This window comes from Condylura cristata, unplaced genomic scaffold, assembly GCF_000260355.1.
Source record: "Condylura cristata isolate star-nosed mole 26May11 unplaced genomic scaffold, ConCri1.0 scaffold00023, whole genome shotgun sequence".
NCBI lineage: Eukaryota > Metazoa > Chordata > Mammalia > Eulipotyphla > Talpidae > Condylura > Condylura cristata.
Window position 1 is genome coordinate 9606794 of NW_004567124.1, and position 15856 is coordinate 9622649.

At 32.3% G+C, this 15856-nt stretch overlaps 2 protein-coding genes across 2 annotated transcripts in view; both read left to right on the top strand.

Moving 5' to 3' along the window:
- VPS13C (vacuolar protein sorting 13 homolog C (S. cerevisiae)) overlaps positions 1-2483 on the top strand; it is a 138625-nt gene extending 136142 nt beyond the window's left edge. The window contains 3 exon segments of the mRNA XM_012728680.1: positions 232-424; positions 859-973; positions 1674-2483. Of these exon segments, the coding sequence (XP_012584134.1) occupies positions 232-424; positions 859-973; positions 1674-1697 (332 nt within the window). The 3' untranslated portion in view covers positions 1698-2483.
- A 64-nt stretch (positions 2484-2547) lies between these two features.
- Positions 2548-15415, top strand: LOC105853995 (vacuolar protein sorting-associated protein 13C-like). Its single transcript, XM_012728679.1, has 5 exons — positions 2548-3031; positions 5565-5653; positions 11164-11287; positions 13152-13235; positions 13557-15415. Exons 2-5 carry the CDS (start codon positions 5640-5642, stop codon positions 13656-13658), a joined length of 324 nt encoding a protein of 107 aa, XP_012584133.1. The 5' UTR covers positions 2548-3031; positions 5565-5639; the 3' UTR covers positions 13659-15415.
- Positions 15416-15856: the final 441 nt, after the last annotated feature.

Here is a 15856-nt window from a genome sequence, read left to right on the forward strand (position 1 = left end):
AAAAAAAAAAAAAAATTCTTGTTAAGTAGTCAGCAAACTTGAGAATAGAAGGATTACTAGGAAGGTTTGTTAAAACACAGATTGTGGGCTACCTCCCAGAGTTTCTAATTTAGTAGGTCTGGCCTCATACTTTGCATTTTAGCATACTTTAGGAGCCACTATTTTATCATATGTTGGGATTATATTTAACTTTAGAAAGTCATAATCTAAAAGTTTCCTGGATAAAAAGAGTCTTTTGCTTGGGCTTTTGTTGAATCCAAAGTTTTAAAATATCTTTATATATTCATTGTCATTTTGAAGGTGCCAAAAAGGAAGGAGCTGCTGGATTCTTCAAAGGCATTGGGAAAGGGCTGGTGGGTGCTGTGGCTCGTCCAACTGGTGGAATCATCGATATGGCCAGCAGTACCTTCCAAGGGATTCAGAGGTAACTAAGAACATAGTATTGTCTGTGTGCTAACTGCTGCTATGAATACATAAATAGGTTAAATATTTTATCTACTGTTAACGTTTTTATGACCTTCTACCAGGAAGGAATAAAAAGATACATTTTATGGCTCAACTTTTAGTCAAAATTTGCCTTATGCTGGACACCAAGAGTACAAAGAGTATGTGACCTAGTGCTTGCTTTTATTATTTTGACATTTTCTTTAATAAAATAATAAAATAAAAAGGTAAAGAAGCTTGAATAGAGTTGGTTTTAATACTTGTCACATTATTTTTGGCAAATTACTTACATTTGCTGATTTTTTTTAATCAATATCAGTATAATATGGATGAATGTTTAACAAACATATATGTATTTATTATTTTGAAAGCTTCTCACATATTTTCTTATACTTACTCTTCTGCTTTATACAGGGCAGCAGAATCAACTGAGGAAGTATCCAGTCTACGCCCCCCTCGCATGATCCATGAAGATGGCATCATTCGCCCATATGACAGACAAGAATCTGAAGGTTCTGATTTATTTGAGGTATGAATTCTATTCTTTATAGTCATGAATGAAATTTGATTTGAAAGATTTCTAGGACCAGGATTTCATGGGTGGTTCTTTAAGTTCCTGCTCTATAAACTAGGATTATACAAGGAACGTGGTTTATAGAGTGTGATTATTTATGTAACATGTTAAATGAGAATAACAGGTAATTTTTTTTTTCTGCACAGGAACAAAAAGCCTTTTGTGTGTGTGTGCAGAAAGGATAATGTTAAAGAAGTCACAGACTTGATCACTGTGTGGTAGCTCATTTTATTAACAGTGTTAACTTTGATTTCCTGCTTTATGACTAGTTATTGGAACTTTACTGCTTCCTTTTGTCTCCAAACAAATTAATGTATTTAGACTACTCTGTAAATCTAGCTTTATCCAGGTAAAAAGAAGCTGGAGGATAAAAAGACAGATTTTGTACAATTGTAATCTTTTATATATTAAAAAAATAATAAGGTTTTGGATTTTTTTAGATTTAACTTTACAGTACTTAAATAATGTATACTGATATAAATTACGGCCCTCCCCTCTCTTACTTCCCACCAAGTAAATTTGTTGCTATTTTTATACTTTGACAAAATGAAATGATTCTTCATTGTTCTTAGTCTTTGGATTTTATTATATGTGGTTAACTTTTATCTTTCTTCATTCTTCTAACTTTATTTTCTTTCTTTTTCTGCCTACACAGCAAGAACTGGAAATACAGGAGTAAATGTTTCCTTTACTACTACTTGATTTCATCTTTTAAAATCAAAACAAACTGTGGTATTAATCGACTGTCTGATTTATTCAGATTGAGAGTGCATTTTAATCAAATTTTCTTTGCAACTTTCACCTCTATCTGAATTTTTATCATAGTTATTTTACTGCAAAGAAAAATGGGATATTCCTGATAATCCTGTACAGGAATAAGACAATATAAAATATCAAACAATGCAGGAAATAACTTTCTTTTGCATTTAATGAGTAACTTACTGAGCTAAGAAGCAGACAAAATTACTATCATTTTGAAATTTTCATATTTTATGGTATTCATGTGCATTTCAAGTGAAGTTGAAAAAAAATAGGACAGTTATTACACCTGTTGTGTGTTACTTCTGCTTGTGAATCCTGATGATGGAATTATGTAATTTAAGCTTCACAGGTCACCCTAAATTTACTCATGTTATGGGACTGTTCAATGGGGCATATGTTTTAGTAATTGAAGTATCAGTTGCTCTGGGTCTGTCCTTAAATCTGAAGTAAAAAGTGGCACGTGAATTTTGAAAATGTTCCCACAATCTCTTTCTTCTTTTTTAATCTTTCAGTGTCCTTGCTAGGTAAATGGCAATCATTTTATATTAGGTTCCATATATTCTCAGCCTTTAGCATTTATGCTTTTCAAAAATGGGATCTCCCTGTTACTTATGTGTATTTTACAAGTATTAGTTTTAGTTAATTTAATTGAAATTGAAGTTGTAATTACATGAATTACTTTTTGACACTTGAAATTTTTTTTGACACTTGAAATTTATAGATATATTTATTTTTAAAAGCTACTCCTTTTTGCTTTTTCATGGTATTCACTATCTTAATAAGAACAAAAATAACTATAAACTACCATTTTGAATTTAGTACCTCCATGATTAATTTTCAAAGTAATTTGTCTTGATTTCTTTTTTATAAGTGACACTAATATTTAATTTGGCTTATCAGTGTCTCATCTAGAATCCTCATTCTTTCCCTCATTTTGAAACCAATTATAAACTTAGATTTAATGTGTTATACATTCTAAAAGGATTAAATTGTTAACATATGATCATTTAGTTGAACTATGTATGTTTTATAACTGTAGGTATCAAAAGAGTACATTGAATCAAGCTTTATAAAGAAGAGTGACATCCAATGACCAGTCTAAAACTGTAGCTGACAAACTTTTCTTGTGCCTAGATAATTGAGGGTTGGCAAAAATGTCACTGCATGTACAGTTTCCTATGAGAATCAAGCACAATAACTAATTCAAGATGCTGTCTTAAGTCATCACTAGTAATTGCCCTTCCTTCTTAGGTAAAAGTAATGGCTTTTAATTTTCCTGGATAGATCATGATTTTTAATGATGTTTAACTTTTGGGAAATCACATATCTTATTAAAATATTTTTATTTACTATTTAATTTATGTTATTAAGCTTTCCTTGTGATTTGCCTTTTAACAACTGCATGTCAGTTAGCACAAAATTTATATAAATTTTAAAATTATTTTAGCTAAGTTTAGTGATCTTATCTGACTTACTAGTTTTGCTGACAAACTTTAGCATATTATTGTGATTACTGCAGATAGGTTATACATTAATGTGAAGACTTGGTGGTTTTCATTCCTTGAGTAGCAAGGATAGGCATGGATAGTTAAGAAATCTAGGCTATTTGATCCCTTGCCTATTTTATTGTAATCAGTTGTGTATAAAGTATTTGTTGATTATGTAGATAAACAAATGACTTTGGTCCTTAAGGGCCCAAGAATAACAAAAGATGTATATATTAAAGAACACTGGAATATAAGGATGTATTCTCCTAGTCTTTATTGTAATATGGGCACATTCTAATTAATTTTTTTGGGAATCTTTGACTTATTCTATTAACTTTTCCTCCTGAGTATCTCTCTGGATCTTTAACGTTTTGTTACTAAATCATATGCTATGTTTTCATAGGTTATGCTTTTCTGCTTATCTTCTATCAGGTTAATTACTATTTATACATACATTTTTACATATAGACATGCATGATATATATTGTCAATTTTTCTTTAAAATTCAGCATGGTTCACCTACTTTTGATCATGTATTATTAAAAAATGGTGGGTCCTTTTCCTTTTTAGTTACATTTTCCATGTATATAGAAATGCTTCATTTTTAATTCTCACATTACCATTTATTGAGGTAGCCTTACACTGTATATTTGATCACACCCCAGTTCTTGATTATGAAGGTTGTTTTTCTTATTTTACTAACAGTAATAATGCTGTAATAGACTTCATTATTCATATAGCTTTTTCATATCCTGTACTTTCCTTAGAGTTTACTTGGAAAATTGATAGCTATGGCTAAATATTGTAAATTCTTCAAATTGCATTTTGGGAAAGGAGAGTGAATATTTTAGCAACTAATCTGCTTTCCTGCTGGTCTCAGTGACTGACCATCTTAATCTGAATCTCATGGTGTAGTGGATTTTCAGAAGTGTTGAGAAAAAGATTTCTATTTTAAAAACTTTCAATGACAGTTTAAACCACATGAGCCTAATAACTAATGAAAGTTCCATCCTGTGATGGAAAGCAGGTAGAAATTCTTGTAATTTGAACCTAAAATATAAATATTTTAACATATTTCCAATCCCAAAATAAATATACTAAATTAGTATATTCATTTTCCCTTTAAAGAAATTAAAGTATAAATGTTAAAAATGTAATTCGTAGAGGTAAGATGTAAAACAAGTTACACTTTCCCTTGAGATGCATTCTGAAGATGAAACCCCAGTTCTTTGGGGACTCATCTTCCTTATTCAGAAAATTTCACAGTTGACAAGGAACAACTGGGAACAAGGCTCTTTAAAAATGTTTATTTAAGCATTGAGGTAATAGTATTTTCTCTGCTTGTTATTATATTGATTATATTATCCTTTTAATGATATTATTGTTGTATTCTTAGTTTTAAAATATTCAATTCATATTCTGTATTTTCATATATATTAGCTCATCTGACCTTAGTCATGCATTATAGGGAAGGTGATTAATATTTCATCAGCTTTTCTTGTTTCTTTTTAATGTGTATGTTGACTAGTTTAAATCACAGCAGTTTTGAATGAAAAATATGTATTTTAACATGCTGCTATTTATACTTGCATTATTTTATGCTTGTAATTGTCTTTAGAAATAAATTGTGCTGGCTATTTAAAGTCTTAAAAACTCTTTGTAGTGATATTGTCATTGCATTTTCTTCCTGTGAGGATTATAATTTGACACATGCATGTACTTGTCTTGTGTATTTAATCTATAAACCAGATATTCAGAAACATTAGATATAAGTTATTTTAAACTTTATTGACTGTATATCTACCTCTATATAAATCAGAGGCTCGTTTAAGAAGGACCATTATTCTATTAAAAAAATTTGATGAAAAACATGAAATGTCCTCTGAAGAAGTTGCAGAACCACCTTTTCAAAATTTTATGTCATATTTTAGGTTGTGCGTAGATTTCAAGTGCTTCCGGAATCATAGGTTGAGGATCTTTGCAATGCTAGTGTTGCAGTTTTCTATTAGTGTATGTTCATATTTTCATGTATTAAAATGTGATTGTTATTACAGTATGAGATATATCTTATCAGGTTGTTTAGTAAGCATTTGATATATATTTGTCTTTTAAAGCATACTTATCAGCTTGCTATGGGTAGTTTTCTAATTTTACATGTCAATAGGTAGAACTACAATTTTATTTCTAATTTGTTTTGAACTAGTACTGTTATCATAGTAAATTAGTAGACTTGCAGTATAAGAAACAGCTATCTGAATATATTACTACCCAAATCTTGAGTCTTGTTTTCTTTTCAGAATCATGTCAAAAAGTTAGAAGGAGAGACTTATCGGTACCACTGTGTTATTTCTGGGAGCAAGAAGACAATCCTTATGGTTACAAATAGGTATTAACTTCAAATCACCTTTTTTGAAATGCCTATTATATAGATCTTAAGAATTTTGGAAACTATAATAGAAAAGGATATGGAGAATTTTACTTCAACTGCAAATGTTAGTTGTCATAGAATCACAATTATACATATCTGGGTAGGTTCTTTGAGATCATCAGCTCCAACCTCTTACTTTGGAGATGCAGAAATTGAGACTTAAGAAGGTTCAGGGGCTTACTCAAGTTAGACAACTACAGAAAGACAGAAATTAGAATGGTCTCCCTAGGTGCAGTAGTGATACTTTTAGATGTGAATTGTAAATGCAGTTATGGAGGGAGAATTCATCAATCACTTTCTTTTTTTTTGTCAGTGCTCATTTATTTGCACATTAGTGTCACAAACAATGGTAGCAATGTATTTAATTTTACATCAAAACAATATAAAATAGAAAAAGTAGCCATGCTCAAAACACATGCACACTGGTTGATAAATAAATCTTTAAAACCTTAGAATCCAGAGGGAAGAATTAAGAAAAATGAAGTCCATGTGGGCAAAATAATTATAAATGCTTTACTGAAATAATATAAAAATCATTTCCTCACTGAATACCCTGGTCATCCTTAAAAATATGTTATGTTGCAATTCATGATCAAATTTTTAAGTATTAGATTCCTATACATTTACTTTTCTTAAAATTATTAAAGGAATTGCAGATAACTAAATAGATGGATAGAGTGCGAATCACTTTTTGCTTACTAGATTTTATTTTGGAATACTGGGATGCCCAATTTTGAAGGATGATATTATTACTGTGAATTTTTTCCAAGTATTTTTGGTACTGGTAGACAACTTATCCAATAGAATAAACTGTACTATACTATTAAGTTTATTTTCCTAAGAGTTACACTAGTCCACTTATCCTAAAATAACAACTATAGGTAAATATTTTTCAAAACATTCTGTTATATATTGATATTTTGTAGGACTAAGGCAAAGTACTTGCAAAAGCAAAGTATCACATTCCTTACTTCTTAAATATATTTTGATGGGCAGGAGAAAAAGGGAAACTAAAGTGACAGGATTCAGACTTAAAGTTACAAGTTTTTCCAAAGAAAGTTTGTCATCTAATTTGCTCATTACTTAGCAATGCAAAGCAATCTAGAAGCTGTTTTTACAGGTTTAGCAAATAATCATATATTTTAATATTGCCCCCATTAGATGAGAACAACACCAGTGTTTATTTTGTAATGTGTGTTGTAGTTAGATGACAGTGGCAATATGTTATTTCACTTTAAAATTATATGCCTTTTATGTAATTCAACAACATACACTAGAAATCAGATTTTGTTTTTTAATACTTTTACTTGATGTAATCATTTGTGGGCCTACATTACGCATCATGTGTTTTTCTTCAAGTAAATTGACAAATCACAATAATTTAAAATCTAGTTTTTAAAGAACTTTTCAGGAGGCGATTACTGATAATATTCCTGAGTAATACATTGACTTAGTCTCCTTTTACCTTTCTAGACTCTTTCTATCTTTGACTGAGGTAGGTAGATGCTCATCTGTTTGACCTTTAATGTCCACATAAAAATTGCATTTCTTCAAAAATTAGTATTTATAAAATTTTTATTGCTAATATTATGTATTTTCCCTGGATCAGGAATCAATGAAATTATTTTGAAAGTTCAGATAGTAAATATTTAAACTCTGAAGGCTGTACTCTGTTTCCCAACTGTAAACGCTTTTCTTCTAATGGGAAAATAACTGTAACAATATGTAAATGAATTGGGGTATTTACTGAAACAGGCCACAGGCTGGTTTTATTCATTTATAAGCAGTCTCAACATCCAGAGATATTAGCTGGTGTGTCAAAATTTTGCAGTTACATGTACTTTATAAAAATGATAAACCAAAAAAGCATTATGCTTACTTAACAAACCTGGGTTTTGTTTTTGTTTCCTAATAATGTATTGTGAGCATCTTCCCAAAATAGTAAATATTCCATGAGAAAATGCTTTTTTTTGATTACATAAAATTGTATTTATAGATATCCTATAATTTATTCAAATGGTACCTTACATTCCATTTTCTCCTCCCCGATAATTTTACTAGTATAAACACATCATGGTAATTGTCTTTTTCTTTAACGTGTCTCTCTATCACTACTTCCTTAAGGTAAATTTTATCAGTAGAATTGCTGATTTAAAAGTTGTATAGATCTTTGAGATGCTTTTTATTATATCCCCATGTTGTCTTCACAGAAAGGTTTTATAAGTTTTTTTTTTTTTTTAAAGATTTATTTATTTGTGCATACAGAACTGGGATACAGGCCAGAGGCTCAGGGGAGGGAGAGGCTCAGAGATAGAGTGGGGAGCAGAACAGGCAGATCGACGAAGCACACTGCTGAGGGGAGCAGCGGGCTGGTCAGGAGAGGTCTGCCGCGCCATGTGGTCTCATCCGGGGCAGGCGGGAATCGAACTCATGCGGAAGTGGCTTTAGCTTCTTAGTGCAGTGCTTTAACCCGCTGCGCCACCAGGGAGGGCCCAGGTTTTATAAGTTTTTTAACATGCAAAATACAAATGTCCTTTCTTCTGTGTTTTGCTAAGTATTATCATTTAGTCTAAACTTTTTTGTTTTTGCTAACTTAATGGGTAGAAGATAATGGATTTGTTTTAATTACCACTTATTTGATTGCTGATGAGTATGAGCATTTTATATACTTATAATCTATCTATATTTTTTTTTTCCATGAATTGCTTGTTCATATCCTTTGCTCGTTTTTCACTTAGTCTTTTTCTTACTGATTTTCTTTAAAGTCAGTAAGGCATGGATATTAGTTTTTTTAATCCAATGTATTGTTGACATTTTAATGATTTTATATTGATTTTTCCTATCAATATAGGGAAAATTTTATTTTTATTTTTTCACATTGAAATTTATCCAACATTCCCCCCAGTATTTATCCGATTTCTTAACAATATTCCCCCAATATTTATCCAATTTCTTAACGGTTTTTACAAAGTAAAAAAGTATGAATTCTTATGACATCAGTTCATTAGGCTGTACCTCTGCTCTTCAGTCTTGACAACTGAAGTAGTTATGTTAGTAGTAGTAGTCTCCACTAGGAAATTGTTCTCTGAGTATACTTTTTAAAAACACTTGTTTTAGTATGTTTGGGCTGTTATAACAAAAGTATGGTAGACTTAAACAGCATACATTTATTTCTTACAGTTCTGGATTATGTGAAGCATAAGATCAAGTTCTGGCAGATTCTATGTCCTGATTCATAGATACTTAGTCTTGCTGTGTTCCTCACACGGCAGAATGGGCAAGAGAGCTTTTTGGCCTCTTGTAAGGGCTCATTCACATTCATGAGGCTTCTGCCTTGTGACCTAATCACCTCTCCAAGTCCCTATTTCCATCTACCATCACATTTGGCATTAAACTCTGACATGAATTTTGGGTCACATAAACAGTATTGTGTACCATTAATATATGACAGATATGGGGACATAGAGATGAAATTTATATCATCTATTTCCTCCCCCTCTAAAGGAAAAAACCAACCAGTTATCAGTGACCTTGGTATGACAGGTGTTAACATAATGTATAGAGACTCTGACGATAAAGAGAAAGCTCTTGGCTAGTGAAATAGGAACCAAGGTGTCATGGGAAAGGTATTAGGGATACATTCTAATTGAAGATATACTTGAGCTGAATCTTATAGCATATGGAGCTGTCATTACAGGTGAACTAATGGCCAGCAGAGGCATAAAACTGGCACTTGGTTAGGTCAGCTTGGATGGATAGCAAGATGTTTGTGGGGAAATATGAGAAGATGAAGCAGGACCATAGGTGAATACTTAGCCATCAGAAAGGCTTAGGATTTAGTAACATGATGGAAGACCACTAATTTTTTTTTATTACAAAGTTTATTTTTACATCATTTTGCACATTTTTTTTTTCCATCTCGATTGTAATCCCTGCGGGTTTCCCATCACCAGATCACCCCTGTGCCACCACCCTAGTCCCATGCATTTCCCACCCTTCCCCCCCCCGTTGACCACTAATTTTTTTTAAGTGAGTAGTCAGTAATTATTCAGTATCACAGCTTGTCACACAGAGACATATATCCAAATAAGCTTTTCTTTTCCTCACTAAAAGCATTTTAAGTTGAGGTTTGTAGTTAAATAGATCTCTGGTAGTCATTTTGATGCTGAATTCGAACAGAATCAGAATAAAGGCACGGATAACAGTTTAAGACTGTTAGTTTTCTATTGCTGAACAAAATATTACTATAAAATTGAAATCTTAAAGCAACTCAAATTTATTACCTTACACACTGTTGCTATTGAGTTGTTGCAGTGATTCTAGGGCACTACCGACCCTTTGTGGACTGGACTAGGCACTCTGAACTTCCTACTGTGCACAGCATAGTAGGCACAAAGAAGCCTAACCATCCCTTCCGTACCATCCCTGAAAAGAAAGAGTGCCAGTTGTCTGTTTCAGTCTCCACACTCTCTTGGTCACCAAGTTTATTCAACTCTGCCTTGTAAATATCCTTTTTAAACTTTTTGTGTATAACAACGTGCTGTTTCCTTGTCTGTTCTATCATTTCCCTTTCCTACCTAAAGAAAGCCTTCCTTTAAAGAATCTTCTGTCTCTGTTGTACTAACTCAGTCTGTCATCCCTCTTGAGGGAGGACTGTGATGCACATTTTGCTGTTGCATTTATCTAGCTAGGCCAGAGAGGCCAGAGCATTTATTTGCATGATTATTTCCCCTTCTAATCTGTGAGTACATTTCAAAATAAAACTCTTTTCTTTTTTTGTCTCTAACACCGTAGTTATTTGTAGAACCAGTAGTTCTTCTATTTTCCTAGTTTTGTTTTCTATAATAGAATCTAGTATAGTGATATCAGTAATTAAGCTGAGCCACAGACTAGGAAATCACTGTGGATACCCTTTAAGTATTCTATGTTCTTTTAAAAATTAGTTGTTGAGTAAAATGGGATACATTGTGATATAGTACATTAGTGTTAAAAAGTGTTCAAACTTGATATTTATTAGTAAGCCTGACATGCATCTTTGCTGACATTTGAGGTTTGTGACATTTCCTGCACATTCTTCCTTGCCTGGAAAGCTTAAATGATTGACAGTAAAAAGCAATTAATAATTTTCCAAGTAAAAATTTTCAGAGTTTCTGCCTTTATTGCTCCTCAGATGAGAATATAGCCTATTCTTTATGCATTCCAAAGATAATTTCAGCTTTTTGGCCAGTTTTTTAAAAAAGTTGACACTTTCTTGAATTTTGCAAGATTTGCAGAATGGGAATTTTTTGAGTCTTATTTGGTAGGTGCCATATTTGCTTTTATTTGACAGTTACCTAGAATTTTTTTTTAATGTGATGCATACTCTTTCAAGTGCCTGATTATATTGTGTACTGACTGAGTGCTATCTGTACCATCCAAGAGAGTAAAATATCACTATCTGTATGTTTTTATTTCCTTTTGCAAAATAGACGAGTGTTGTGTATAAAAGAAGTTGAAATCCTAGGGCATATGTCCACAGACTGGCAGTGTCCATTTGAAGATTTTATATGTCCTCCTACTGTCAGTGAAAACCTACTAAAAATTTCGATTAAGGTAAGAAACTGTAAGTCATTCCTTCAGAGCAAAGAATTTATTAAATTAGTGAGTACCAGTTTTTGACTTTGTTTTATAGTTAGCTATCCTCACAAAATGTTTGAAGTCTCATTTTTAATATGCTAAAATGCATTGAGAGATATAATTAATTTTTTTACGATTTACTTATTTATGCATACAGAACTGAGGTGTCAGGGTGGTAAGGAGATTCACCAGAAACAGAGTGGGGAGCAGAACAGGCAAATTGACCAGGTACATTGCTGAGGGGAGCAGTGGGTGAGACAGCAGAGTCTGCTGCACCATGTGGGTCATCTCCAGGACAGGGGATCGAACTGGCACTGAGGTGGTTGCTGCCAGCTTGCAGTGCTGCGCCCTATTCCATTGCACCACCAGGGAGGGTCTGTAACCAATTTTTTTTAATGTACTATACTTCATTCTCACAGTGTTTGATTGCCTGAAGTGCAAGATCCAATCTAGCCATTGAAAGAGTTTAGGTATTGGTTCTGCCCTGAGCCTAGGGGTTAAGTCTCTGTGCTGTTATGCTGTTACTGCTACAGCTTGAGTTCCATCCCCAGTCAGGGAGCAGACCTCTCATTTTGCCTACTGCTCCCCTTAGCAATGTATTTCAGTAAATCCACCTTCTCTACTCCCCACTCTGTCTCTCGTGAATTCTCTCACCACCTCCCCCCAACCGAACACCTCTGGCCTACACCCCTGTTCTACACACACACACACACACACACACGCACACACAAATAATAAAAGAAAGAATTAGGATACTGATACTTCCTTTGTTGGTTGGCTAAAGCATTAATAAACAGGAGAAGGTTTTTTTTGTTTGTTTTTTACTTCACATGGATACCTGTTTTGCTATACCATAGATACTTAGTTGTTTCTTAGGAGATAATTATGAATGTTATGTCTTAACTATTCATGATTTATAACACTTGCAGTTATTGAATGCTAATATAGTTTAAGTATATAATAATGTTTTCATGTCTTTTCTCCCATCATGTTCTAAGGAACAACTTTTAATTACATAGTGAATAATTAGAAAAAATGATACTCCATCTCTTCTTAGTTCCTAGACTCACTTTACTTTGAAGTACATAATTTTTATTTATTATATAATTTTATCTTTATCTCTTTGAAACTAAATTGTCATTGTAAACATGGTTACTTTATAATATGTATTTTTCCTAACCAATAATGAGGTTATCTCTATTACTAAAACTACCTAAAAAAGCCATTTAAATGTATAGTTAGACATGCAAGTGTACTATTATCTTTGAATTTGTTTACTTTTCATAACATTTAAATTAAAGAAACTACCATGATACTGTACCATTTTGTATGTTAGCCTTGCTTCATTGTAGAATGTCAAAATTTAAAGAGTGCCTTAATATATGAAACACAGCTTTCAAACTGGGAAGGAGTCACTCTGCATATATATTACAGTTTTCTCAGTTATCACTTTCTTTTACATCAGTGGTGAGAATTGACTCAATGTATTTTACATTATATAAGAATTTTATCTATCAGCCAAGGAAATGAGGAAGGGTTTTTGATTTGTCAGATGTGATGAGTTATCAAGTGATGTTTCTGCAGGCTATTTATCATAGCCTGCAGAAAGCCATTATTTTACACAGATAGATGTATACTCATCCAATTTCATAAATTCTAACAACTCACATGTGGAACCACTATGCTTGTACCAAAATGATTTATTTCTTATCATACCTGAATATATGTATTTGGTTAGTCTACTAGCTGTAAAATAGAGTTGACATTTAAGCATCCAATTAAAGGTTATGAATTTTTTTCTTCCCCAGAATAATTTCTATTATTGTTTCTTTTGAAACAGGAGCAGGGTATGTTCCTCAAAAAAGACAGTGCCAATCAAGGCTATATCCGGAAAATTTACCTGCATGATGCCACCACAGCAGAGGTAATTTATTTTAAAGAATGCCTGTTCAGTTTTTTAGCTGAAAGATTTTTTTTTTAAAGCATCTATTAAAATTAATAACAAACATTTTGCTCTCCAAAGACTTTTCGGTTATAACTTTTGATGGTTGTATAAGTTTAGATAACATATTGTAGCTTTAGTAGGGCAGAACAGTTTTTCTGCATTCCACGTATGGACTGTTTTCTTGTCCTTAGCGAGTGGACCTGCTTGCAGAGCTCCACCTCTTGTTTTTGTGCCCTTTTCCCTCCACCAAAGAAACCTGTACTTGTCTTTACAATTTATAGTGAATATTTTATTTTACAGAAAGCTTATCATGCCATTGAGGATGCGCAGTCATTGAGACACCAGCAAAGACTGATGAAGCATTCATCCCTGAAACTTCTCAAGCCCCAAATACCCTTTTAAAAATCACAGGTCCAGGGGGCTGCTACTGGGAGAAAAAGCAATCACCAGTCTTGTTTATATATCACTTGTCTTTATCTTAGTAAAGAGACTTTTGCAAGCATTCCTTTAGTTTTAGGAACTTTTTTTTTTTTTTGGTAGAATACTTAGTACTGGTTTCCATTTTTTCTCTTTGACTATAATTTTGTAACTGTATGTTAGCAATCCACTTCTACACTGCCACCTTGAATGAGTCAGAGGCTCAAACACCACTTTAAACTTGGAGTGAAATTTCCATTAATTTAAAAATTGTGAAACCAAGGACAATTGGTTTGTTTTTAATTAAAGTCTTTATTGCAGAATAAACAAGGAACTTAGAATGAGAGGTTATAGGCATGGACGAGTGCTGAATATTTTGTTTAGGGGTAATTTGTTCAGTAATTGAACCAAGAAAACATTTTTGGTAAACCAGATAATAGACTGAGAAAAAAGCCACTAGAGAGAGAGATGTTTCTTCTTTTCTCTCCATTTTTTCTCCTAAAAACATTTGTTTTCTCCTAATAAAATAAGCACATTGGTACTTATTTTTCCTTCTTGCTCTATAATATAAAGACACCTCTATTTTCTGTAATATAATGTTCACAAAGCTTTGGAAATTATTTACTTGCTCTTTCAAAGTGAACTTATATGGCACAATTATAATCTGCTGATACATGAAAATATTGCACTTTAGTTTTTTCAAGACTCAGAAATATGAAAAATTCAATATTTTTATATTTCCAGAAATCATTTTTTTATGAGTTGAAAGATTTTAAGGGCATATTAAGACATAATGGGTACCTGGAAATGTATTTTAAATATGTATTAGGAAGAAGAGCAGTGTCTAGTTGTTTTATATATAGGTAAAATAAGAATACTGTGGAAAATAATTAGTAGATATGGTCTTTGAGGAAACAGATCTATGAGAATCATTTTTATGCAGTGTTATTTTTGTCCTTTATGCATCTTGCCTATGTTGATCATATATATATTACCTATTAAAGCTTGTTTAAAATGCTAAAAGTACAGTTTTCTTGGATAAATTTTTAAGTTTGCTCATGGCATTTATTTCAAATCACTGAATTGTACAATGAAGATGTGGAGATATTTGGTTTGTATGTTTTTGTGTTATTGTGTTATAATGTTTATACTACATTTATTCATGTTTTATAATATGGACCTTAAAAGTTTAAAAAATTTTCCTAATTATTCTTTAATATAGATTCTTAAATATTTCATTTCTGATGTAGGATGGTGGGTCACTGCTTTTTCACCATTTTTTTTTCTGTGAAGAAAAGTATCAAATATAAAACTTTTAGCATTAAACAGAACTTCTTTATCAGTGGTTAGTTTATTGAAAGAAACCTTTTTAAAGAATTTCATGCCAACTGTATTTTATGTCTTTAAAATTAGCTTAATCAGGAATTTGAGATAACTTATTAGATTTTCATATGGCTCACATCTATTGACAGTGTTCTAAGTATTTAAGATATTCTACTATGCCAATGGTGTGTACAAGGCATTGAACTAAGAAAAAGTAATTTATAGAAACTTATAAATTCATCAAATCAGTTAGCTTAAAATAGACTTTCAGACTTTGTAAAATTGTGATTTGATTTAATCCCCTGGGACAGAAATAATTCACTGGTAAAGTGTAACATCTTTTGTGTTTTAATAAATGCTTTGAGGGTCTATCACTTCATGTGAACTACTGAGAGAAATAAAATATTTGGTGTATTGTTTACAGGTGTGAAAACTTTGTGTGTTTATATTAAATACTATTAAAATAACATTTGCTCTTTTCCTCTTCCTAGCCTAGAGAGAAGTTAGGTTAATAGTTATGGAGGGCATTAAAGATGTGTTCAGAGGTTTTTCCTGGTGTTCTAGATGCTTCTGGAGGTCTGTGGCATATCTACAATACTGGGGAGTATAGAGAACATATTTGACCAAAGGCCCCACTGCAACACTTGAAATCTATGACTGCGTTTACTCTGAGGTCATGCCTTCCACACTTTCTATCAGTCAGTGACTTGATATTGGCAAAGACTGTAGGGCAACCCCATTCCTGGAAGATATGGAGCTCCTCTGATAGCCATCTTTGATTTAAAAATTCTTTGCAGCTTCCAGGATCTTTCTTAGACTACATAGCAGTCTGAGATACTCACTTTCACTTTCTGTCTCTA

Excerpts from the sequence above, each read along its gene's own strand:
- LOC105853995 (XM_012728679.1), top strand. Across the intron at positions 11,288-13,151 it reads TACTAAAAATTTCGATTAAG|GAGCAGGGTATGTTCCTCAA; the intron begins GTAAGAAACTGT and ends CTTTTGAAACAG. Across the intron at positions 13,236-13,556 it reads ATGATGCCACCACAGCAGAG|AAAGCTTATCATGCCATTGA; the intron begins GTAATTTATTTT and ends TTTATTTTACAG.